This window comes from Tamandua tetradactyla, chromosome 11 (genome assembly GCF_023851605.1).
Source record: "Tamandua tetradactyla isolate mTamTet1 chromosome 11, mTamTet1.pri, whole genome shotgun sequence".
In the NCBI taxonomy this organism is placed as follows: Eukaryota; Metazoa; Chordata; class Mammalia; order Pilosa; family Myrmecophagidae; genus Tamandua; species Tamandua tetradactyla.
Window position 1 is genome coordinate 97,424,357 of NC_135337.1, and position 27,476 is coordinate 97,451,832.

The 27,476-nt window shown below is 38.5% G+C and overlaps 1 protein-coding gene and 2 pseudogenes across 1 annotated transcript; 1 reads left to right on the forward strand and 2 right to left on the reverse strand.

The window, feature by feature from the left end:
- The first annotated feature begins 6,207 nt into the window (after window positions 1-6,207).
- On the forward strand, window positions 6,208-7,071 carry LOC143649292 (olfactory receptor 9G19-like; annotated as a pseudogene).
- Window positions 7,072-8,560: 1,489 nt separating this feature from the next.
- Window positions 8,561-10,438, reverse strand: LOC143649293 (olfactory receptor 9G4-like; annotated as a pseudogene).
- A 15,068-nt stretch (window positions 10,439-25,506) lies between these two features.
- Window positions 25,507-26,442, reverse strand: LOC143649726 (olfactory receptor 9G19-like). Its single transcript, XM_077119656.1, has one exon. It carries the CDS (start codon window positions 26,440-26,442, stop codon window positions 25,507-25,509), a length of 936 nt encoding a protein of 311 aa, XP_076975771.1.
- Between the last annotated feature and the right edge of the window lie 1,034 nt (window positions 26,443-27,476).

The window sequence follows — 27,476 nt, forward strand, 5'->3', positions numbered from 1 at the left end:
AAAGTGAAAGGTTGGGAAAAGATATTTCATGCAAATAACAACCAGGAAAGAGCAGGAGTAGCTATACTAATATCCAACAAATTAGACTTCAAATGTAAAACAGTTAAAAGAGACAAAGAAGGACACTATCTACTAATAAAAGGAACAATTAAACAAGAAGACATAACAATCATAAATATTTATGCACTGAATAAAAATGCCCCAAAATACATGAGGAGTACACTGCAATCACTGAAAAGGGAAATAAACACATCTACCATAATAGTTGGAGACTTCAATTCACCACTCTCATCAATGGGCAGAACACCTAGACAGAGGATCAATAAAGAAACAGAGAATTTGAATATTACAATAAATGAGCTTGACTTAACAGACATTTATAGGACATTACACCCCACAACAGCAGGATACATCTTTTTCTCAAGTGTTCATGGATCATTCTCAAAGATAGACCATATGCTGGGTCACAAAGCAAGTCTTAACAAATTTTAAAAGACTGAAATCATCCACAACACTTTCTCGGATCATAAAGCAATGAAGTTGGAAATCAATAATAGGCAGAGTGCCAGAAAATTCACAAATATGTGGAGGCTCAACAACACACTCTTAAACAACGAGTGGGTCAAGGAAGAAATTACAAGAGAAATTAGTAAATATCTCGAGGCGAATAAAAATGAAAACACAACATATAAAAACCTATGGGACACAGCAAAGGCAGTGCTAAGAGGGAAATTTATTGCCCTAAATGCCTATATCAGTAAAGAAGAAAAGGCAAAAATTCAGGAATTAATTGTCCACTTCGAAGAACTGGAGAAAGAACAGCAAACTAACCCCAAAGCAAGCAAAAGCAAAGAAATAACAAAGATTAGAGCAGAAATAAATGAAATTGAGAACATGAAAACAATAGAGAAAATCAATAAGACCAGAAGGTGGTTCTATGAGAAAATCAATAAGATTGATGGGCCCTTAGCAAGATTGACAAAAAGAAGAAGAGAGAGGATGCAAATAAATAAGATCAGAAATGAAAGAGGAGACATAACCACTGACCTCACAGAAATAAAGGAGGTAATAACAGGATACTATGAACAACTTTACACTAGTAAATTCAACAATGTAGATGAAATGGACAAGTTCCTAGAAAGGCATGAACAACCAACTTTGACTCAAGAAGAAATAGATGACCTCAACAAACCAATCACAAGTAAAGAAATTGAATCAGTCATTCAAAAGCTTCCCAAAAAGAAAAGTCCAGGACCAGATGGCTTCACATGTGAATTCTACCAAACATTCCAGAAAGAATTAGTACCAACTCTCCTCAAACTCTTCAAAAAAATCGAAGTGGAGGGAAAGCTACCTAATTCATTCTATGAAGGTAACATCACCCTCATACCAAAACCAGGCAAAGATATTACAAAGAAAGAAAAACTACAGACCAATCTCTCTAATGAATATAAATGCAAGCATCCTCAACAAAATTCTAGCAAATCGAATCCAGCAACACATTAAAAGAATTATACATCATGACCAAGTAGGATTCATCCCAGGTATGCAAGGATGGTTCAACATAAGAAAATCAATTAATGTAATACAACATATCAACAAATCAAAGCAGAAAAATCACATGATCATCTCCGTTGATGCAGAGAAGGCATTTGACAAGATTCAACATCCTTTCCTGTTGAAAACACTTCAAAGGATAGGAATACAAGGGAACTTCCTTAAAATGATAGAGGGAATATGTGAAAAGCCCACAGCTAATATCATCCTCAATGGGGAAAATTGAAAACTTTCCCCCTAAGATCAGGAACAAGACAAGGATGTCCATTATCACCACTATTATTCAACATCGTGTTGAAGGTTCTAGTCAGAGCAATTAGACAAGAAAAAGACATACAAGGCATCAAAATTGGAAAGGAAGAAGTAAAACTATCACTGTTTGCAGACGATATGATACTATATGTCAAAAACCCGGAAAAATCCACAACAAAACTACTAGAGCTAATAAATGTGTACAGCAAAGTAGCAGGTTACAAGATCAACATTCAAAAATCTGTAGCGTTTCTATACACTATCAATGAACAAGCTGAGGGGGAAATCAAGAAATGAATTCCATTTACAATTGCAACTAAAAGAATAAAGTACTTAGGAATAAATTTAACTAAAGAGACAAAAGACCTATACAAAGAAAACTACAAGAAACTGTTAAAAGAAATCACAGAAGACCTAAATAGATGGAAGGGCATACCGTGTTTATGGATTGGAAGACTAAATATAGTTAAGATGTCAATCCTATCTAAATTGATTTACAGATTCAATGCAACACCAATTAAAATCCCAACAACTTATTTTTCAGAAATAGAAAAACCAATAAGCAAATTTATCTGGAAGGGCAGGGTGCCCCGAATTGCTAAAAGCATCTTGAGGAAAAGAAAACGAAGCTGGAGGTCTCAAGCTGCCGGACTTAAAGGCATATTATGAAGTCAAAGTGGTCAAAACATCATGGTATTGGCATAAACATAGATATATCGACCAATGGAATCAAATAGAGTCCTCAGATATAGACCCTCTCATCTATTGACATTTGATCTTTGATAAGGCAGTCAAACCAACTCACCTGGGACAGAACAGTCTCTTCAATAAATGGTGCCTAGAGAACTGGATATCCATATGCAAAAGAATGAAAGACGACCCATATCTCACACTCTATACAAAAGTTAACTCAAAATGGATCAAAGATCTAAACATTAGGTCTAAGACCATAAAACGGTTAGAGGAAAATGTAGGGAGATATCTTATGAAACTTACAATTAGAGGCAGTTTTATGGTCCTTAAACCTAAAGCAAGAGCACTGAAGAAATAAATAAATAAATGGTAACTCCTCAAAATCAAACACTTTTGTGCATCAGAGAACTTCATCAAGAAAATAGAAAGACAGCCTACACAGTGGGAGACAATATTTGGAAACGACATATCAGATAAAGGTCTAGTATCCAGAATTTATAAAGAGATTGTTCAACTCAACAACAAAAAGACAGCCAACCCAATTACAAAATGGGAAAAAGACTTGAACAGACACCTCTCAGAAGAGGAAATACAAATTGCAAAAGGCACATGAAGAGATGCTCAATGTCCCTGGCCATTAGAGAAATGCAAATCAAAACCACAATGAGATATCATCTCACACCCACCAAAATGGCCATTATCAACAAAACAAAAAATGACAAGTGCTGGAGAGGATGCAGAGAAAAGGCACACTTGTCCACTGTTGGTGGGAATGTCAAATGGTGCAACCACTGTGGAAGGCAGTTTGGCGTTTCCTCAAAAAACTGAATATAGAATTGTCATATGACCCAGCAATACCATTGCTAGGTATCTACTTAAAGGACTTAAGGGAAAGACACAAACAGACATTTGCACAGCAATGTTTATAGCAACATTATTTACAATTGCAAAGAGATGGAAACAGCCAAAATGTCCATCCACAGACGAGTGGCTAAACAATCTGTGGTATACACATATGATGGAATATTATGCAGCTTTCAGACAGAATAAACTTATGAAACATGTAATAACATGGATGGACCTAGAGAACATTATGCTGAGTGAGACTAGTCAAAAACTAAAGGACAAATACTGTATGGTCCCACTGATGTGAACCGACATTCGAGAATAAACTTGGAATATGTCATTGGTAACAGAGACCATCAGGAGTTAGAAACAGGGTAAGATAATGGGTAATTGGAGCTGACGGGATACAGACTGTGCAACAAGACTAGATACAAAAACTCAAAAATGAACAGCACAATAATACCTAATTGTAATGTAATTATGTTAAAACACTGAATGAAGCTGCATCTGAGCTATAGTTTTGTTTGTTTGTTTGTTTTTATATATATTTTTTGTATTTGTATTTTTATTTTTTCTCTATATTATCATTTTATTTCTTTTTGTGTTGTCTTGCTATTTCTTTTTCTAAATCGATGCAAATGTAATAAGAAATGATGATCATACATCTATGTGATGATATTAAGAATTACTGATTGCATATGTAGAATGGAATGATTTCTAAATGTTGTGTTAGTTAATTTTTTTAATTAATAAAAAAAGAAAAAAAAAAGAATACAGGTGACCTCCAAAATCATTCAATTAAGTGTTATGCTGTCTTGCAGCATTCTAATATACTTTATGTATTTACAAAAATCTTATTCTTATTAGTCAGTTTACATCTTTAGTTTGCTTAGGATTGTTAAAAATTTTATTTATTGCTTTGCTGGTTTTAATCTCTTGTGTAGTCCAGAGAAGACATGTTATTTAATCCTGATTCTATATTGTTGGAAGGGACATTTTATTGTTTCCATGAAGATGTGCCTTCCAACTTGTGAGTGGTAACCTTTGATTAGATGGTTTACCTGAAGATGTATCTCCATGCATTCAAGGTGATGTTGCTTACTGGAGCCTTTTAAGAGGGGGCCATTTTGGAAAAAGCTACAGAGTCACCAGAACCAGTAGAGCCAACACAATGGACAGCACCCCAGGGAAGCCACTGAAGTTTCCAGGAGAGAAAGCTATGGACATTGCCATGTGACTTTCCACCTGAGAGAGAAACCCCAAATGTCTTTGGCCTTCTTGAACCAAGTTGTCTTACCATGGATGCTTTAATTTGGACATTTTTATAACCTTGCATTAATTGGGACATTTTCATGGACTATAAACTTGCAACTTAATATATTCCACTTTCTAAAAACCATCCTTTTCTTGTATATAGCATTCTAGCATCTAGCTTACTAAAAAAGTTACCTAAATTGGTTGTCAGGAGTGATCCCCTTTTCTGAGAAGTGGCAGGAAGTTTGGGGCTTTCCAAGAAAATGGAAGATACCATGCAAAATTCAGTTTATAGAAAAATTGAAAATGTGCTGGTTTTCATCCTGTATCATAAAAGAGCAAATATGTTGAAATAGCCAATGCTTGATCATTCCTCCCTTTGTAATAAATAAAATAAATGTTAACAAATTAAAAAGAAATGAACTTCCAATGTGGTTGCAGGAGAGAATATCATTTACCTGGTGAATGAGTGACCTTCCTAACTCTTAGGAGAACTTTACAAATCATTCATTCCAAGCAGAGAATTGAGGAAGTTTTGTTTTCCTGTATCTAAGTTTTTTAGCTCTTATCCCAATTCACTTTCTCCCAGAAATCAGATTTTTTCTGAAAAACATTAAACATTGTCTGAAAATCTTTCCATATTTGCTTATTTTTAAAGTATGCATCTCTCCCTTACAGACTAAAAGCCTCATAAGAGTAAGGACCCATGCTATTTTCCTCACTGCTATATCCCTAGACCTAGAACAGCACATGGGACACAGGAACAATCGTGTGAATAAAATGACTAGACCCAGCAGCATTATGGCATTCTTGGTTTAGAATTATTTTACAGAAAGGAATATCTTGAGGTACAGAGAACTTCAATCACCAGCCCAAAAGTAGGAAGGATTCCTGCTCAGATTTTCTTATCCATAGACCTGTAGTCCCGACCGTATCACAGGGTCCTGGTTTGTGGAAAGCTCTCATCTTATACCTACTGAGGGAACTAACTCTCTGCTCTATGCATAGGTGATGTCTCATTTAACCATGGAAAGAAACAATCATACCATGAATGAGTTTATTCGGTGGGCTTCACCACAGACCCTCTGTTGCACTTGATCTTACTTGTGGTGTTCCTATACATGTACCCAGTGACCCTCCTGCAAAATACCATCCTCATTGTGTTGATCTGTTGTGGGAAACAGATCTTTTTACCTTCAGGCTAAACCTTGAGACAGTGACCCGGAACACTGGACCACATAGCTCTTGCCACAGGCTGCTTGTCTCCTACAAGGAAGCTTTGAAGGATAAAAGGCCTGGGGCCTAGAATGTGCTATTCTTTGAAGAGATTTCACAGATAAACAATTTAGATTAAAAGGTTTTGCATTTTCTTGTATTTTATATATTGGCCTAGTTTGTAATTAACATTAAAGATGACCTTGATGTTACTTCCTCCTGCCTTTTGAAGTAACCACTAATAAATAGCTATAGCAAGACTAGCAAAGGGCTCTTGGCTCTAGAATTTCAAGAGTCCCCTGCTCTCATTTTCAGAAATCTGTGTCTGTCTTAATTCTTGCCTCACCCTGTCAGCAACAATTTTTTAATGACTTCTGACTTCATACCCCCATGTATTTTTTCATCAGAAACCTTTATTTCCTGGATCACTGGTTTTCCTCTTTCTACACCCCAAAGATTCTGGTGACCTGCACCTCTGAAGACAAGAGTATTTCCTTTGCTGACTGGGTAGCTCAGTTCTTCTTCACTGGGCTGGCCCATAGCAAGTGGTATCACTTGGCTGCCATAGCTTATGACCATTACATCACCATTTCCCACTCACTGTGTTATGCTCAAGCCATGTCAAGAAAATTGTGCATCTGTTTAGTTATATATTCCTATGCTGGAGTCTTTGTCAATGCAATAATATTGATCAGCAACAGTCACATTAGATTTTTTTTTACATGGGCAGGCACTGGGAATCGAACCCAGGTCCTCAGGCTTGGCAGGCAAGCACTCTTACCTGCTGAGCCACCATGGCCCGCCCAGTCACATTAGATTTTTGTGGTGATAATGTCATTGATGACTTTTTCTGTGATGTCCCACCCCTGGTGAAGTTGGCACATGATGTAAGAGAGCTACCAGGCTGCACTCTTCTTCCTGCTGTCCTCCAATGTCATCAACCCCACTCTGCTCATACTGGCCTCCTACCTCTTCATCATTGCTGCCATCCTGAGGACCCACTCCACAAAGGGCCACCTCAAAGCCTTCACCACCTGCTCCTCTCACTTGATTTCTGTCACCTTGTACTATTACTCAATTCTCGACATCTACTCTCACCCAAGTTGTGGTTATTCCCTTGAGAGAGAAAAATTGGTTTCTACATTTTACACTGTTGTCTTCCCCATGTTGAGCCCCATGATCTATAGTCTAAGAAATAAAGATGCAAAAGAGGCTCTGAAAAAACTCTTCATGTTAACAAAATCTGAAGTCTGATGGACATAATTTTTAAAAACCATTGCTAAGAGATAATGGAAAGCCTTCAGTGGAATATTGGAGAGCTAGGGTACAAAAAAAATTAAATTCTTAATTTTCAATTAAGAATTTCACTGCAGCAATATTGCTTCTTTTGCTTAGTGTCTGTATTTTGTTTTAAGGATCTGACTCAAATATATACTGTAGAAAATAGACTAAGCTTAATATTATGATCTATTTTTAAAGTGGCATTTTGACTTAATACAGAATAGAAGGTTATGGAATACATCAGGGATCTCAAATAATTAAATTTGATATGCCTACCACCTTCAAAATTGGTCAAGTATTTTCCACCTTTGGGATGGGTAATAAGTTAATATAAAGAAAATTTAATGGATTGTTCACATTTCAGGAAAAGAACGTTAAGAGTTTTGTGATGAAAAAGAGAGGGCTATGAGGAATAAGAAATAAATGCAGGTGAATGAAAGATAAAAAGTATCAGAGCTAATGTAAATTATGAAAAGCCTAAAATATGCATGAAAACTTCAATGTAAATTAATTTGTGAATTTGTTCTTTTCATAAAGAGTTATAATCCCTCAATACTGAAGTTCTAACTTCTAAATTTCAAGCTTTTCATTGGCAAAATGTAACCAATAATCCTTTACATGTAGAGTTAATAGTATTGAACTAAATACTACTAAAAATCTTCTTGGAGACAGATATTGAGCTGTCAGTTTCATACAGTTTTCTGGTGGGTTAAGAAACAATCATTGCATCTGAAATACAGTGGGTCTTTGTTTGTCTGTTTGTTTCATTTACAGCGCTTATTTTTATTTTTCCCTAGTCATGGTGGTATACCTTGAGGAGAGCACTGTGAAGTGTCCACTATATGAGGGAGAAATCATTCTTTAGATTGACACATAATCCTAAACAAGACATCATTTTGGGGTTTTAGAACAATGTTTTTATAGTCTAAACAAATATTTAACTCTTTGTATAGTATGATGTTAATTTAGAAACCAGAAAATTCAGTCATAAATATCTTATATTCTCCAAGCTTTTGGAAGGAATTTGTAGTGGACATCTTATAGTAAATATCTATAAAATTATGAGGAAATTTCCAACAGTTTAACCATTCAATATATTCTCCTTACCCAAGACGGTTTCCTTCCCAAGTTTCAAAGTCAAACCACATTCACAAAAACATCTGAATATGTATTTTTTCTTTCCAATTACTCTCAAAGGCAAGCAATAGGATAAATTTTGAGGGAACTGAATGCTACAAATTGACAAAATATCATGTAGAATATCAACAATGTTATAGTATAGGTTAAAATATTTTATATCACAAAAAATATTTAAAACTCAAGAGTGATTTACTTGGTGTTTTATTGTTTTAATTTAATTTGCTGAATTTAACTGAAATATAGCAATGTATCCCAACACATTTAGGTTGACAATTGGGAAAATTTAATGAGATCATTCATTAAAAAGAAAAATGACAACATTTCATCTTTGTGGTTCTATAGTCTGCGTTGCTTTCCTGAAAGCCTCTTTGACATATTTGTTCCTCACACTATAGATGAGAGGGTTGAGTAATGGATTCACCACGGTGTAGAACAGAGCAGCCACTTTGTCTTGCTTTAGCAAGGAGGTGGAGCTTGGCCTTGAATAGATGAAGAGCAAAGACCCATAGAATACATGACTGAGATCAGGTGGGAAGCACAGGTGGAAAAGGCCTTGTGCCTCCCAGAGGCAGAGTGGATCCTCAGGATAGCCAGGAGGATGCTGAAGTAGGAAGTGAGGATGGCAAGTATGCTGGACAGTACTGTGAAGCCCACAACACCCAGAAGAACCTTTTCAAAGATCCAGGTTTCTGTGCAGGACATTTTCACCAGTGGTAGTGCATCACATAAGAAATGGTCAATGGTATTTTTGCCACAGAACTTCAGGCAGAAAGGGTTGGCAGTATGAGCATTCAAGAAACCTCCTGTGTAGGCCCCAGCAATGAGACCAGCACAGAGATACCTGGTCACAGAAACTGAATATATTAATGGGTTAAAAATTGCCATGTGGCAGTCATAAGCCATTACTGCCAGGAGATAGCACTCAGTGTAGGTTACTACACAGGAAAAGAAGAACTGGGCCCCACATCCAGCCAAGGACATACATTTATCTTCAGAGATACAAATGGACAGGATTCCTGGAGTATAAACTGATGTGTACCATAAATCCAGGAAAGACAGATTGCCAATGAAAAAGTACCTGGGTGTGTGCAGGTGAGTATCAATCCAGATTAAGATAACCAGGGTCATATTTCCAAGCAAGGCTACCACATAAATTGTCAAAAATATTCCAAATAGAATCAGCTGCAACTTGGGGTCTGCTGAGAAGCCCACCAAGATGAATTCAGTTAGGATGGTGCAATTTACCACTTCTTTTTCCACGGAAGAGAAAACCTGATTAAGAGTACGAAAAAAAAATTCATTCAGTGATTCTCATATATTAAGAAATAAACAAAGGTTTTATGTCAACAGTTACTAAGAGGTTTATATACTTTAATATCTAGAATCATAGAGCTTAAGTCTATGATTTGGGAAAACCTCTAAAATTGAAGTCAGAATCCAGATTTAAAATTAAGCTTTTCAACTTTTTAACTGTTAAATGCAGGTCCAACACTGTATGCTCATCAGATAGCTGAGTAAATTGAAGCTCATAAAGATTACTTATAGCTTCCTGACTGGTCACCCTATTGAGCAAAATAGACATCCATGGAAGCATCAGCCCAATAATTTCCATATACTGGGCACTCACAAAACGTCAGCATCCTGCTTAGGTGCCAGATATTTTGCTGATATTGATACAAATATTCTTGCAATTATTAGTAAAACTAGAAAAAGTATTTATTTTCCTGCTATTATTAGTTAAAATAGAAAAAATGTATATTATTCACTACAGGCCTGTTATTATTCTGCCATTTACCTGACCCACTTAATCCTCACAACCACCTTATAAGTTCGGTATGATAATGATTCTCTTAGTATACTAGATGAAATAGTAGCACAGAGTGTGGTTTGTTTCGTTTCTTTGTTTTTCAGGCATAAATAATTCATTTCTTTTTCTTGTATAAAAACCATAGGAAAAGCCCACATGAGGTCTGGTTTTCTGCCTGCAAGCTCTGTTGTGGTTCTCTACAAGATGGTCAGTGAATTCCTGAGATGAAGACTTGGTGAACACATCTTTTTCCAGAGGTGGGGGAGAGATAGCTGCTGGTCTTGCAGACGGTATCAAACGTGGCTTTGGGGAAGTTGTCCAGGGTGGCCTACAAGCCCTGATCAAACTGTAGCAGTGGTCTTTGCCAGCCATCAGGAGCAATGTCTTGGACATGGAGTCTGAGACAATGCCAGTGCCCCTGGGATCTTAGATAAGATGCAGAGGCAAAGAGCTCTTGGGTCATACTGCCTTGCATGAGAAGGTGTGGGGCTTGCAGATCTTTCTGCCCTAGTAGACCCAGCACACAGGGACAATGGAGAGCTTAGCCAGAATGATGGCCCCATGGATGGTGGTGGCCGCCTTCTTGGTGCACTTACCTCCCAGACAGGTGAGACAGACCACTGTACTACCTAAAGGCCATAAAGGCCTTGAACCTGGCTCACTAGCCAGTGTGTGTTGCTGTTGTACAGATATAATTTTCAAAATCTCCTCCTTGAGGGACATGTCCAAGGTCACAAAGTTGGTAACACAAAGTTCATGTTTCAACAGGAATTTTGTTGATCTAGGGCCATGCTCTCACTAAGTAAGCCATTTTCCTCTCTTATAGTTGAATGTTTTTCTCTCTGTTCTCCTGACAGAAGCAATGCTTCTTACACTCTAACAATCTCAATTTTTTTTACTACAAACAGCTTTAAAAATATTTTTCTAAAGAATGCTTTCTTTTCCACTGTCTTCTATTGATCTGAGATTTGCCAGTGTAGTTAGGACATTTTTGATTCTATTTATGTTGAATCTGAGGAAGTCCCCATTTTTGGTGGCAAAGCATAGAGAAACCATGAAACCTTCAAAGTATATGTCCTCCAGCCCCAAATCTTTGGAGTAAGACTAAAAGAAGGCATCTATTTAAAAACAATATCTTTACCATGTTAGAGCCAATAGTCTCAGAATCCCATTGTCATGCCACCTGTCTGTAACAACAGTGAGAGAGAGCTGAAACTAAGAAAAGATTGTGATTTATTTCAATGTTTAAAATATTTACTCATGAGCTCAGCTAGGGATAATGATGTACCTAAAATGCAAACCTAATCTTCTAACCTCAGGTCTGGTTTTCTGGCTTATTAGGAAATGAAATGTTTGTGTCCTCATTTCTTCAAGTATAATAATGTTCCAGAGGCTGTGACTTGAGTGCTGACATGGGTAAAAGAGGCCCTGAATGCAGAAAGGCATTCCATTCCTCCACCTATGCAAGGGATCTTGCCTCATTAGCACAAAAAGTGCAAATGTTTTAGTCCTACAGCCCAGGTTCTTTATGACCTCTACTCAGCTTCTGTGCTGGTTTGAAAGGAAGTATGCCCCCTAAGAAAAGTCATGTTTTAATATAAATCCCATTTCTTAAAGGTAGAATAGTCTCTATTCAATGCTGTGTATTTGGGACTGTGATGGGATCATCTCCCTAGTTGATGAGATTTAGTTAAGAACGGTTGTTAAACTGGATTAGGGGATGACATGTCTCCACCCATCTGAGTGGGTCTTGATTAGTTTCTGAAGTCCTATAAAAGAGGAAACATGTTGGAGAGAGAGACTCAGAGAGAGCAGAGAATGCTGCAGCACCACGAAGCAGAGAGTCCACCAGCCAGCGACCTTTGGAGATGAAGAAGGGAAATGCCTCCCGGGGAGCTTCATGAAACCAGAAGCCAGGAGAGAAAGCTAGCAGATGATGCTGTATTTGCCATGTGCCCTTCCAGATGAGAGAGAAACCCTGAACTTCATTGGCCTTCTTGAACCAAGGTATCTTTCCCTGGATGCCTTTGATTGGACTTTTCTATAGACTTGTTTTAATTCTCGGCCTTAGAACTGTAAACTAGCAACTCATTAAATTCCCCTTGTTAAAAGCCTTCCGTTTCTGGTATATTGCATTCCAGCAGCTAGCAAACTAGAACAGCTTCCCTTTATAGCCTTCTTTCTTATGACATGTCTTCACTGGCTCAGGATTTCACCCAAACTGGATTATTCACACAATCAGGTCCCCCATAATAACGTTTCACAACTTAGGAACTTAACAATTGGATACATAATGCTGCTCTGTCACCATTTGTATGCTAAAATATTTTTCTGAATTTCCTCAAGCCTGAAATCAGGACTTTATGATTATTATACATACATTTGTACAAAATGTTAGGTTATATAATCACTGACTCAATGATTACTCTGAACTTTCTTTAACATACATGAACTTTTGCATTATCCCACAACCCTCCCCTTTCCCATGGGCCCTACAGGGTAGATGTCTTCCCTTTCTGTAAAACAGTAAATGGTAGCTAGAAGGAAATAGCAGAGTTGTCAAGCTATGCTCAATAGGAAAAAACAGCACTCTCATCAGAAGGAGGAAAACAGAAAGTATTATAGAAGTTTGTAGGCCAACTTGTAATCCTGAATGAATATGCTTTCACAGCCAATCACATGGCTGCCAGTGCCTCAACTTCACTTCCTTTTGTTCAAATTTTATAAAACATTGCCTTATCCTCTGGTTAGTGCAGACCATCATAAGAAAGAGTTGCTGTATCTCCTTCTGCCTCTGAAGATGAGGACCCCATGAAAGCCCCCTGAAACTGTTTTATCTACTTGCCAAGCTGAACTTGTATGATTCATTCTTGGTCTGCTGTATCCCTCACAGTTCGGTGGAAGGCTGTCTTATTGCACGGCCCCTTGCCTAACTTGGAGCAACCACATTATCATTTATTCATAAAAGGAAATTTAGATCTGGGACTTAATGAGCTCACTTTCATACAAAATAGATTGGGCAATAATGGCAATGTTTGGACAAATCCCATTATTATCACTCTTGTTTTGCCTTTCTAACAACTGATAACATGAAATTTATAGTCTTTTCCTTCATAATTATTTCCCAAAGGAAGAAATGTTTAAATAGGACCTTAAAAATGGAGACCCATTGATCCAGTAATCAACTCATTGTAAGGGTACAGAGAGCAGGGAGTGCACCCTCAACAGAAGACACAGATTTTTCATAGTCATCACATTCCAGAAGAGAGCTGGTGAGTTCAAGAACTAACAGATTGAAGAGGGCTGGGGTGGATAAAAGAACCAGCAAAGGAGCTGAAAGGGTCACTGTCATGGTTAGGGACATGTGTCAATTGGCCAAGTTGTGGTACCTGTTTATCTGATTGGGCAAGTACTGGCCTGTCTGTTGCAATGAGGACATTTCATAGGATTAAGTCATGATCACGTCAGCTGCATCCACAGCTGATTCCATTTGTAATCAGCCAAAAGGGAGTGTCTTCTACAATTAGTGATGCTAAATCTAATCACAGGAAGCCTTTTAAGGAGGATTCAGAGGAGACAGGCCCCATTCCTGCTTCTGTTGGTGAGCCTCTCCTGTGGAGTTCATCCAGACCATCCATCAGAGTCATCAGCTTCACAGCCTGCCCTGTGGATTTTGGACTCTGCATCCCTGTGGTCATGTGAGACACTTTTATAAATTTTATATTTGCAAGTGTTCCCTGTTGATTCTGTTTCTCTAGAGAACTATAACTAATACATCTTGGTACCAGGAGTGGTTCTTAAGAAACAGAATCTTAAAAATGGGTTTTTATGAATGGTTTTCTACTCTGACTGGACTCAGAGACACTAAGGACTCTGATTCCTGTAATCAGAATGACACTCCCAATCCATGGAGTGAGTTGGCAAAGGAGATAGTAAAAATATCATCATTCGATTCTCCTAATACTTCACTTGTAAGAAGTCAGACTCTGGGGGATAAAGTTTTTGACACCTTTACAGAGTTTTGTAGAAATAAGAGTTATAGAGATGTTGGTTGGTTGTTGTTAGATACACTGGCTAGATTAAGTGGTGAAAGGGATGGGCTTAAGACTTCAAACGAGAAACTTAACACCGTCTGAAAGATGTAGATGTTTCTATGAGTATCCTGAAGGAAAATCTTATTTCCTATAGCCGTGAACTTGAGATGTCAGACTCAGAATCTTATTGTTAGAGCAGCAATTTTACAACATAAACTGAAATCTCAGTCTTGCATGGTGTCCACCATTAAAGTGAGGGCAATGATTGGAAAGGAGTGGGACCCTGAAAAATGAGATGGTGACATATAGATTGATAAAGATGTTGGGGGTAGGGTTGAAACCCTAGGCCTGTAATAGTCTTCCCTGAGGACATAGCCACCCCACCTCCAGCCTGCCTTGAAGAATTGGCCAACCAACCTTCTCCTGAAGGGATTAGCCCTAGAGAGATTAATCCTGTTTCACCAGATGAAACTGCAAATAAAGACCCTGAAGCAAATGGCTTGGAAGATATTTCTAATTCTTTTCATGACCCACCCCCACCACCCCTCATTTCTTACAGACCTATAACCAGACTAAAGTCCCAACAGGCCCCTAAAGGTGAGGTACAAAGTATCACACATGAATAGGTACATTATACTCCAAAAGAACTGTGTGAGTTTTCCAATTTATATAGACAGAAATCAGGGGAATATGTGTGGCAATGGATTTTAAGAGTGTGGGATAATGGTGGGAGAAAAATAAGGTTGGATCAGGCTGAGTTTATTGATATGGGCCTACTAAGCAGAGATTCTGCATTCAATGTTATAGCTCGAGCAGTTAGAAAAGGTGTTAACAGCTTGTTTGGGTGGTTGGTTGAAACATGGATCAAAAGTTGGTCAACATTACCTGAGGTTGAAATGCCAGAACTGCCCTAGTATAATGTAGATGAGGGGATCCAGAGGCTTAGAGAGATTGGGATGTTAGAGTGGATTTATCATGCAAAGCCTGCTCTTACACTCCAGGAATGTCCAGAGAATGCACCTTTTACCAGAACAGTGAGAAATAGATTTGTGAGACTAGCACCATCATCCCTAAAGAGCTCTGTGGTTGCACTTCTCTGTAGGTCAGATATTATTGTAGAAACTGCTGTCACTGAGCTGGAATCCTTAAACACAATGGGGATGACAGGATCCCGAGTTGGCAGAAGTCAGTTGGCAGCACTTAATTGCCAAAGACAGGGTAGACATGGCTATTAAAATAGACAGCAAACTCAAAGCAGGCAGCAAAATTACATGACTCACGAGATTTGTGACATTGGCTAGTAAATCGTGGGGTACCTGGAAATACAATAGAAGGGCAGTCTATTAAATTCTTGCTTGAGCTGTATAAACAAAAGAGTTCTAGGTCAGGTGAACAGAAGTCAAAAATGAATTACAAAAACACAGAGTCACAGCACCTTAATCAATTTCCAGACTTGAAACAGTTTACAGACCCAGAGCCACTTGAATGAAGGGGAGGCCAGTTCCGTTTGGGGGAGAAATCTATTACACTGCCACAAATTTATACTGTTAATCTTCCTGCAAGTCTTCCCCAAGGAGACTGACAGCCTTCTACTGGGGTAACTGTTCATTGGGGAAAAGGAAATGATCAGATATTTTGGGGATTATTAGACACTAGTTCAGAAGTGACATTAGTTCCAGGGGACCCAACACATCACTCTGGACCACCAGTCAGAGTGGGAGCTTATGGGGGCCAGGTGATCAATGGAGTTTTAGCTCAGGTCCGTCTCACAGTGGGTCCAATGGCCCCCCAGACCCATCCTGCAGTTATTTCCCCAGTTCCAGAATGTATAATTGCCATAGACATCCTGAGTAATTGGCAGTATCCCCATGTTGACTCTCTAACTCATGCAGTGAGGGCTATTATGGTGGGAAATGCCAAGTGGAAGCCACAAAAACTGCCCCTACCAAGCAAAATAGTAAATCAGAAGCAATACCGTATTCCTGGAGGGATTGCAGAGATTACTGCCACTCTTAAGGACTTGAAAGATGCAGGGGTGGTGATTCCCACCACATCCCCATTCAACTCTCCTATTTGGCCTGTGCAGAAAACAGATGGGTCTTGGAGAATGACAGTGGATTAACGTAAACTCAACCACGTGGTGACTTTAATTGCAGCTGCTGTTCCAGATGTGGTATCATTGCTTGAGCAAATCAGTACATCCCCTGGTACCTGGTATACAGCTATTGATCTGGCAAATGCTTTTTTATCAATAGCTATTAATAAGGACCACCAGAAACAGTGTGTTTTCAGCTGGCAAGGTCAGCATTATACTTTCACTGTCCTACCTCATGGGTATATCAACTCTCCAGCCCTATGTCATAATCATGTTCGCAGAGACCTTGATCATTTCTGCCTCCCACAAGACATCCCACTGGTCCATTATATATCATGTTGATTGGATCTAGTGAGCAAGAAGTAGCAACTAGTCTAGATTTACTGGTAAGGCATTTGCGTGTCACAGGATGGGAGATAAATCCAACAAAAATACAGGGGCATTCCACCTCAGTAAAATTTCTAGGTGTCCAGTGGTGTGGGGCATATTGACATACCCCTCCTAAGGTGAAGGATAAGCTGCTGCATCTGGCCCCTCCCACAACCAAAAAAGAGGCACAACACCTAGTTGGTCTTTTTGGATTTGGGCGACAACATATTCCTCATTTGGGTGTGCTACTCCATCCCATTTATTGAGTGCCCAGAAAAGCTGTTAATTTTGAGTGGGGACCTGAACAACAAGAGGCTCTGCGACAGGTCCAGGCTGCTGTACAAGTTGCTCTGCCACTTGGGCCGTATGATCCAGCAGATCCAATGGTGCTGGAAGTGTCAGTGGCAAATAGAAATGCTGTCTCGAGCCTTTGTCAGGTCCCTATAGGAGAATCACAATGCAGACCCTTAGGATTTTGGAGCAAAGCCTTGCCATCTGCTGAAGATAACTACTCTCTTTTTGAGAAACAGCTTTGGCCTGATACTGTGCCTTAGTAGAGACTGAGCACTTAACCATGGGCCACCAAGTTACCATGAGACCTGAGTTGCCTATCATGAGTTGGGTGGTGTCTGACCCACCAAGCCATAAAGTTGGGCATGTACAGCAGCACTCTATTGTAAAATGGAAATGGTATATACAAGATAGAGCCAGAGCAGGTAATCAAGGCACAAGTAAATTATATGAAGAAGTGGCACAAATGTCCATATTTTCCACTCCTGCCACATTACCTTCTCTTTCCCAGACCAGAACTATGACCTCTTGGGGAGTTCCTTACAGTGAACTGACTGAGGAAGATAAAACTCGGGCCTGGTTTACAGATGGTTCAGCATGATATGCAGGTACCACCTGAAAGTGGACAGCTGCAGCATTACAACCCCTTTTCTGGGGTGTCCTTGAAGGACACTAGTGAGGGGAAATCCTCCCACTGGGCAGAACTTCGAGCAGTGCACCTGGTTGTTCATTTTGCTTGGAAGGAAAACTGGCCAGAGGTGTGTTTGTATACTGACTCATGGGCTGTTGCTAATGGTTTGGCTGGATGATCAGGGACTTGGAAAGACCATAATTGGAAAATTGGTGACAAAGAAGTATGGAAAAGAAGTATGTGGATAGACCTTTCTGAGTGGGCTAAAAGCATGAAGATATTTGTATCCCATGTGAACACATATAAGAGGTGACTTCAGCAGAGGAAGATTTTAATAATCAAGTGGATAAGATGACCCGTTCTGTAGATACCACTCAGCCTCTTTCCCCAGCAACTCCTGTTATTGCCCAATGGGCTCATGAACAAAGTGGTCGTGTTTGTAGAGATGGAGGTTGTGCATGGGCTCAGCAACATGGACTTCCACTCACCAAGGCTGACTTGGGTACAGCCACTGCTGAGGGCCCAATCTGTCAGCAGCAGAGACCTACACTCAGCTCCCGATATGGCACCATTCCCTGAGTTGAACAGTCAACTACATGGTGGCAGGTTGATTACACTGGACCACTCCCTTCATGGAAGGGGCAGCAATTTGTTCTAACTGGAATAGACACATACTCTGGATATGGGTTTGCTTTCCCTGCAAGGATGCTTCTGCCAAAACTGCCATCCATGGGTGTACAGAATGCCTTATCCATCATCATGGTATTCCACATAGCATTGCTTCTGATCAAGGAACACACTTCACAGCAAATGAAGTGTGAGAAAGGGCACATGCTCATGGAATTGTCTGGTCTTTCCATGTTCCCCATCATCCAGAAGCAGCTGGATTGATAGAATGGTGGAATGGCCTTTTGAAAACTCAATTACGGTGCCAACTAGGTGGCAACAACTTGAAAGGCTGGAGTAATGTTCTCCAGGAAGCTGTGTATGCTATGAATCAGTGTCTGCTGTATGGCACTTTTTCTTCCATAGCCAGGATCCATGGGTCCAGGAACAAAGGGTTGGAAATGAGTGTGGTACCACTCACTATTACCCCTAGTGATCCACTAGGAAAATTTTTGCTTCCTGTCCCTGCTACCCTGAGTTCTGCTGGTCTACAGGTTTTAGCTCCAAAATGGGGTGTGCTTCCTCCAGGAGAAACAACAATGATTCCGCTAAACTGGAAGTTAAGATTGCCACCTGGTCACTTTGGGCTACTTATGCCTCTGGATCAACAAGCCAAGAAGGGGATTGCATTATTGCCTGGGGTAATTGACCCTGACTATCAGAAGGAAGTAGGACTGCAACTACATAATGGAGGTAAAGAAAAGTTTTCTTGGAACATAGGAGATCTCGTAGGGTGCCTTTGAGTACTACCATGCCCTGTGATTAAAATCAATGGAAAACTGCAACAACACAATCCAGGCAGGACTGCTAATGGCTCTGAAACTTCAGGAATGAAGGTTTGGATCATCCCACCAGGCAAAGAACCACAGCTAGCTGAAGTGCTTGCTGAGGGTAAAGGGAACATGGAATGGGTAGTGGAAGAAGGTAGTGATAAATATGAACTTCGACCACGTGATCAGTTACAGAAATGAGGACAGTAATACTGTTTTGTTCATGTTATACTCTTTAAGTTGTAAGATATCAAGTTTAAGGATGAATGTTGCCCAAGGATTTGCACCCTATTCTGGAGAGATCTAATGTGTTTCCAGTTATATGCAGGACAGTTGAGTATTGTCAGGTAAAAGAAATATAATGTGTGCTTATTTGTTTTCATTTGGAAATTAACTATGGTTTAAGGTGATATATATATATATAGGTGCCAAGTTGACAAGGGGTGGACTGTCATGGTTAGGGACATGTGTCAACTTGGCCAAGTTGTGGCACCTGTTTATCTGATTGGGCAAGTGCTGGCCTGTCTGTTGCAATGAGGGCATTTCATAGGATTAGGTCATGATCATGTCAGCTGCATCCACAGCTAATTCCATTTGTAATTGGTCAAAGGGGAGTGTCTTTTACAACTAGTGATGCTAAATCTAATCACGGGAATCCTTTTAAGGAGAACTCAGAGGGCACAGGTTCCATTCCTGCTACAGCTGGTGAGCGTCTCTTGTGACCCTCCATCGGAGTCGTCGGCTTCACAGCCTGCCCTGTGGATTTTGGACTCTGCATTCCTGTGGTCATGTGAGACACTTTTGTAAATTTTATATTTGTGGGTGTTCCCTGTTGATTCTGTTTCTCTAGAGAACCCTAACTAATACAGTCATCAACCAGATCATAAAGCTTTTTTTGAGGCATGCTTAGGATTTTGGCCTTCCAACCAATATCAGTGGAAGCCAAGGTAATTATGAAGAAGTCACTCAATTAGACTTGTACATTCAAAGTTCATTCTCAATACAGGCTAGGAAATTAATTGACAGGTAGCAAGGCCTCCCACCTAACAAGAAACTCTCTAAAACCCTCAGTCCTCTGTCATCTGTTCAGACCAATAGTTTTATAAAGACAGGGAAAGGAAGCATTATAAAGTTCTAGAAAGAATAAATATCTGTTGCATAAACTGAAACATCCAAGCACACAGGACTCAAAAACAGTCAGCCTTAACATTTCTGCTAAATAGAAATTTATAATTATGTAGTAATTTATCTTCAGGGTAATGGGAAAATTCCTAAGGCAAGGTCCTTTCAAAGTTGGAAAAGCTTTATCCCTATATTTTTACCAAAGAAATTGCAAATTCTAAACAGTTGTGGATAAATAAATGTGATAAAGTTTTTTTAAAAATATTTTTATTGAGAAATATCCACACACAACAGTTTAACCATGACTCACGATGTCATTACACAGCTGTACATTCCTCACTACAATCATCTCCAGATCATTTGTATCACTCCAAAAAAAGAAATAAAAAGAAAAAGAGAACTCATATATCCCATGCTCCTTACCACTCTCCTCATTGGCCCACAGTATTTCAATCTACCCAATTTTTACACTTTATCTCACCTTATTATTTTTAATGCTCCACTAGAAAACTCAATATTATGGTCATCATTTTTATTTCTGCGTGCAATAAAATTGTACTGAAAATTCATCACATTATATTTCAGTACCAAAGCTCTGATTAAAATAAAGAAAGAGGTAAAATAAACCACAAATCAATGAGTAGTCTGTATGGTGCAAAATGTGGCTATATTTCTTTACAGACCCTGATGTCAATAGTGGAGTCTGTTTTACCAACCCTTGAACCTGGGATGGCCCTTTAGCTTGCCTTGGCCAGTAGATGGTGCCACATTCTGTGCCAAGTGAATTACCAGGCAACCTGGATCTCAGAGATTTTAAGTGCTTCTCTTTTTGTTTTTGGAATCCTGCCTCCACTATGTAAACAAAATAGGGTTAGCTTTTAGTCTTCCTGCTTAGTTCTCCTCTCTCTCCAGCTGACAGAAAGCTGGCAACTGATATGTAAGTGGGGTTTTCTAGATCATTCATCCCAACTGAGTGCAAAGGTGAACACAGGCAAATCGAAGCCAGGTGAGAGCAGACAGGTCTGCCACAGTTAGAACACATGCTAGAAATGACACCTGATCAATTTCTGCTCTCACCACTTGGAAACTCTGTAGTCTTGGGACAGTTTCTAAACAATATCTTGACCTAAATTTATTCACCTTTACAAAGGTAAGAAAAATGTTTACGTTTTAAGATATGCTGAGGATTAAAAAATGTACATGCAATGTATAGTCCACATTGTCTGATATAAAGTAGGATACTTAATAAAATGGTAGCTAATTTTAATGAGCAAAAGGAATAACACATCACCTACTTGCAATAGCTGAGCTTGAAGGAATAAAAAGACAAGTTTCTACTAATACAGTATAAGCCCAAATGGGATTGTCCATCAGAGACTTCTTTAAATCTTTTGGTTTAATATTCTTGTCAGCTACTGTCTGTGATTTGAAAAAGCAGTGGCAGGTTTGGAAGCATGATGTTCATTGGCTTAACGTTGAGAAGTTCAGAGATTGAGATTCTGCCCTGATACTTATCATCTATGCTCTTTTGAGGGCCTCACCTTTCATCTCTAGGACAAAGTGCACTCATTTGAGAAATTTGGTTGACAAGAGAAACCAATTTTCTATAATTCCAATTTGTTAACATCTCCTCTGAATGTATCATAAAGTAATAATAGATAACCTTAGCTGTAAAAATACAGTGTGAGTGAAAGATTGGCAATCTTTCATACGTTTATATCTTTGAAAGTATGGGAAGTCCTCACCATTTTATCTGAAGTGAGTAACAGAATGAATTAAAAACGACAGCCTTTTTTAACTTTAAGATTTCATGCAATGTACCCAAGGTCCTCTAAACTGGCCCTCCATTAATAAGTATTTTTATCTTTTAACATTTGCTCCAACATTCACTCTGCTCCAGAATTGCATGGCTTTCTCACTGCTTCTCAGAAATCCCAACCATACCCTAGCATCAGAGATTTTGAACGGTCTCTTTTCTCTGTCTGGAAAAATCTTCTCCCAAATAATTGCATGGCTCATCCACATGTCTTTTCAGTCCATTTCAAATGTCATTTTCTCACTAAAGCCCATCCTAATCACCCTGTTTAAAATTCCATGCCTAACTCCATGCTGCAATCCTCAGACTCTATGTTCCTCTGTACTCAATGTATTCTTCTAACTCCTGCTTATTAAGTTTATTTTCTTTATCTCACACCAGAATGCAACATCCACACAGGCAGAAAAAGTTGTCTTTTTGTTATGTTTGTTTTGTTTTCTTTTAGTGTTGTGTCTTCAGCATATTAAACAGTTCCTAATAAATAATTGGAAGACTACAATTATTTCTAGGAAGAATAAATGGATAGTTATATTTATATTCAGTAAAAGTTCTACCCTCAAGGGGACTCCCACAGATCCATGTCCATAAGACTAATAATAGGGAAAAAAATAAAAGAGAACACTCATTCCCAAGACCTCAAATCCATCTTGGGCGAAATAAATTCAATTAACAAATGAAAATGAAATAAGAGGCATAGGAACAATCAGACCTGTATGGCTTCTCAAAATATATTTTGCCTATAGCAATCCTGCTGTCTGCTTCCTTCAGGAGGACCATTCAAAATTCTGCGGAAGGATTGTGTCCCTCTGACATATGAAAATGATTATCAACAAATAAAAATAGTATTCAGCAATAACCTGGAACACACAATTAAGAGTAAAAAGCATGCCACATTTTTTGTCCCTTAGATTTCTCCACTAAGTTAGAGAATATATGATGGTCCCAGTGCAACTACCAGAATGAATTTCTGAGTTGAGATGAAGGCCAGGTGCATCCTTGGATGGCACCTTATTTTATAGGGGAGTGTATGAATGTATGAATGTGAGAGTGTATGAGCATGCATGTGTGTGTGTGTGTATGTGTGTGTGTGTGTGTGTGTGTGTGCATGTGCAAAGCAGTGATCCTTTGAGGATCAAGCTAGACCCTGTGGTCCCATATCCTAATGTTAGCTGAGGGCACAGAGAGGTCAGAAATGCTTCACTACCCTTCACCCCAGGTACTTACCTTTGGTCAGAAAGGCAGTTTCCCAGAAATGCCACCCTTTCCCCTCTTCTCTGATGTCTTAAAATGCCTTTGTTTGGAGGTGATATATGTGGTCTTCCAGAGCCCTTTGGGACTCCTTCCATGCAACAACCCAGACAAATTTACTTCAGTCTCCAAAGACTCAGTTATAAAACATTAGCAGTTTGGAGGATGATACATTATTTAGGATATAGTAAAACAAAGAGTGTTTTAATAAAAATTGACCCATTGTAAATGTGTTAATATTAATATTAAATGTGTCATATGAATTTTTGAAATTATGCTAAATATATTTTCTAGAATATATCATGTTGTCCACAGCTTTGTTCCTTGCCACATGCTCTTTGTTCTGGCCATGTCGTACTTCCTTGTTTTGTCTTTCAGGTATCTCTCTATCAGATAACATGAACCTATCTATCAAATGACATGAACTTTTTATGTTGGTACAACCTCATTCTTTATAGTTAAAAATGCTGTTACATGTAGGAAATATGTGATATTACATTTAATTATTCTTTATTTTTAATTATGACTTTATTGTATGTAAAACTGGAAAAGCAAATAAATACAAGCATTCACAGAACCATCCTTGTTATAAATCAATGTTTCACAAAGTACAGATTGTCATTCTGAATTATGCACATAGGATTTAAACCTCTTTGAGGTCTTCCAATTTCTCTATCATTTATTTCTGTCTTAGTCATATAGTTGTTATATTTTTACCCTTGATTCTTTGATTTGGGGGAAAAATAATCTTGGTGAAATCTCATAATGACCCCAAGTAAAGGTGTTTGTTCTGGCATGAACTAAGGGAGTTTATCTTTGTGGTAAACCAAGAAACAAGAATCAGGAAAAAATAATAATAAAACTTGTATCTAGTGTCACTTTATAATGGGTCATTTTCTCATAACTTCCTAACTCATACTCTCTCTCAACAGGTAGTGTAGTATCTTTGGAATCATGATTTCTTAGTTTACCCTCCATAAATCTCTCCAATGAATAATTCAATGCAAATCATTTAAAATACCTATATCTTAGAATTATTCCATAACTAACGTCATGACTCTCATTTTCAAATTTATAGATTAGAATAGATAAAAAGGCAACTTATGAGCTGCTAAATGTAAGTAAAAATAAATCTACTTTTATTTAATTATCCCAAATATGGATAGTTTTGTAGACTATGTTCCAAGCAAATAGAGAGCAATTCTTCCAAAAACCACAGCTCTATTTATACTACAATTTTTAAACTTTTTTAATTGTATAATATAACATTCATAAGAAGCAGAAAAATGAAAAAGCAAAAGTTTTCAAAGCACTCTTCAACGAGTATTACAGGATAGATAGATCCCAGAGTTTGTCATGGGCTACCATATGATCCTCTCAGATTCTTCTTTCTAGCGAGGCTAGAAAGTTTAAATATGTTTTAATCACCCCAATTGACTTTTTTCTTTTTTGTGAAAAATAACATATATACAAAAAAAGCAATACATTTCAAAGCACAACACAACAATTAGTTGTAGAACATATTTCAGAGTTTGACATGGGTTGCAATTCTACAATTTTAGATTTTTACTTCTAGCTGCTCTAAGATACTGTAGACTAAAAGACAATTTAATGATTCAGCAATCATATTCATTTGTTAACTCTTGTCTTCTCTGTATAACTCTACAATCACCTTTAATCTTTCTATTTCTCTCTTTAGGGGTGCTTAGGTTATGCTCATTATAACTTTTCATGTTGGAAGGGTCTGTCACTAATATGGGGTAGGGAGATGGTACTATCTGATGTTCTGGAGAGGATGGGCCCTCTATTTTCAGGACTCATCTGGTCCAGGGACCCATCTGGAGTTTGTAGTTTTCTGGAAAGTCATAGTAGTGCATGGAACATATGTGGAAACCTATATATTGCCCTAGGTGTTCCTTAGGATTGGCTGGAATGGTCCTGGTTGGGGGTTGGCAGGTTATGATAGGTAGCACTGTATAATTGAAACTTTCATAAGAGCAACCTCCAGAGTAGCCTCTTGACTCTATTTGAACTCCCTCTGCCGTGGATACTTTATTAGTTACACTTCTTTATACTACATAAACTTTATTTGATTTTTTTTTTTTGGCATGCTCAGGCACTGGGAATCGAACCTGGGTTTTAGGCATGGCAGGTGAGAATTTTGTCACTGAGTCACCAGTGCACCACTCTACTACATAAACTTTATACTAGTATACTATAGTATGCTTCTATACTACAATATTTTTAAAACACCCTCAAATACATCAATATATAGCTTAAAAATACAAATTAACCTGGTGTTTCCAAATTATCTAATGATTTCCTCTTTTCTTAATTTATTTATTTCTGAGAGTTCCAAGAGGATTACAATGACATAGAGACTGTAAAAATACATCCATTGTTGACCAAGTATTTTCATTTATGATACCTTGTTTCTAGTCAATACTTTCCCCAGGGCATCTTTCACATCTTTATTTCTTAAGCTATAGATCAAAGGGTTCAACATTGGAATCACCACAGTATAGAAGACTGACACGACTTTATCCCGTTCCAGAGCATAGCTAGTGCTTGGCCTGGAGTAAATGAAGAGAATTGATCCATAGTACAAGGTGACAGCTGTCAGGTGTGAGCCACATGTGGAAAAAGCCTTCAGACGTCCTTGGGTAGAGTGGATATTCAAAATGGCAGCAATGATGAAGAGATAGGAGGCAAGAATAAGTATCGTGGGAGTGATGACATTTGAGGCAAGTATGAAATAAAGCACAGCCTGGTAGTCCTTCTTCACACCACATGCCAGCTTCACAAGTGGGGGCAGATCACAGAAGAAATCATCAATGACATTGCTGCCACAGAAGCTCAAGGTAAATGTTTTGCTGGTGATAAGAGTTGAATTAAGAAAACCACCAAAGTATGAAGCCGCAACAAGACTGCCACATATCACAGGGGACATTGCCTGGGCATAAAGCAGGGGATTGGAGATGGCCACATAACGGTCATAAGCCATGGCAGCCAGCAAGTAACACTCACTATAAGCCAGCCCAGCAGAGAAGAAAAATTGAGCCAAGCAGCCAGCAAAGGAGATGCTTTTGTCTTCAGAGATGCAGGTCATCAGGATTTTTGGTGCATAGACAGAAGAATACCAGAGGTCCAGGAATGACAGGTTCCCAATAAAAAAATACATGGGTGTGTGGAGTGGAGAATCAACACAAATCAGAGAAATTAGGGTGATATTCCCCATGAGACTGAAGATGTAAATTATGAGAAAGATTAAAAAGAGTACTCTTTGTAACTGCAGATCAGCTGTGAAACCTAAAAGAATGAATTCCTTCACTTCGGTGAAATTTTTCTCGTCCATGGAGTTTTTATTTCAGTCTTTTACTGAAAGGCAAAAAAGTATGTCATGAGTTAAGATATCAGCATAGCCCTCTTGCCAGTATTGGCATTTTAGATCATTAAAAATCTCAAGTGACACACCTACATGATTCATGGTTCACTTTTCATGCTGAATTGGGTATTACTCCATTTTTGATAGCTGGGGAACCAGTTCTGTGCTGCTGTCTTAAGATCTCAGTTGGGATGCCCACTATGTAGTGTGTGTCATGTTATATTTTTATCTAGTTTTTCTTTATTTCAAGAGGAGATGTGAGTTGTTTATCACCTCTTTCTCTTGTACTTTGGATAATTGGAGACCCTAGAAACAATATAAAAAAGAAGATTGAATAGGATGCTCTGATAACTGTCCCCTTTTTCTCCCACTGATTTACCTGGAGAAGCATAATTTATTCAGCTAGCTACATTTTGGAATAATATGGACGGTCACTAGACTTTAGTTTCCATGAAGGATAAAATTACTAACTATACATAATTTAGATTTCTTTCTCCATAACCAAGCACAAAAGTTGGAGATGAGTAAAAAATGTGAAATTGCTGTGTAAAATACTAGATTCCCCTACATAATTTTTAACTTTTGAGATCACAGCAATGTATGTGATTATCAAACACACCCTGGGGGAAGTAGGACCACAATAATTGATGGATATTTGTGCTAATTTTACTGGTTGAATTTTCTATAGTAGAGCTGAAAAACACTGGCCCAATGAATGGTCTTGGTTAATGATGATGAAACACTGAGAATCCTCTTCCCTTAGAGTTTCTGAGTAATGGGGGAAATACTATCACCACTTTTCTATGTGACAACACAGAGACCCCAAGTGCAACTGACCACCATCAAAAAAGGGCAAAATTGTGCTTATCAGGATTCTCAACTGGCAGAGGACCTAACATTTTTGCTGTGGGTATATGGCTTAAAAATCTTTTAAACTAGAAAAAAATCTTATTTTGGCTATTATGCCAGGCATTGCACTTAAAATTGAGCTAGAAAATTAAAGA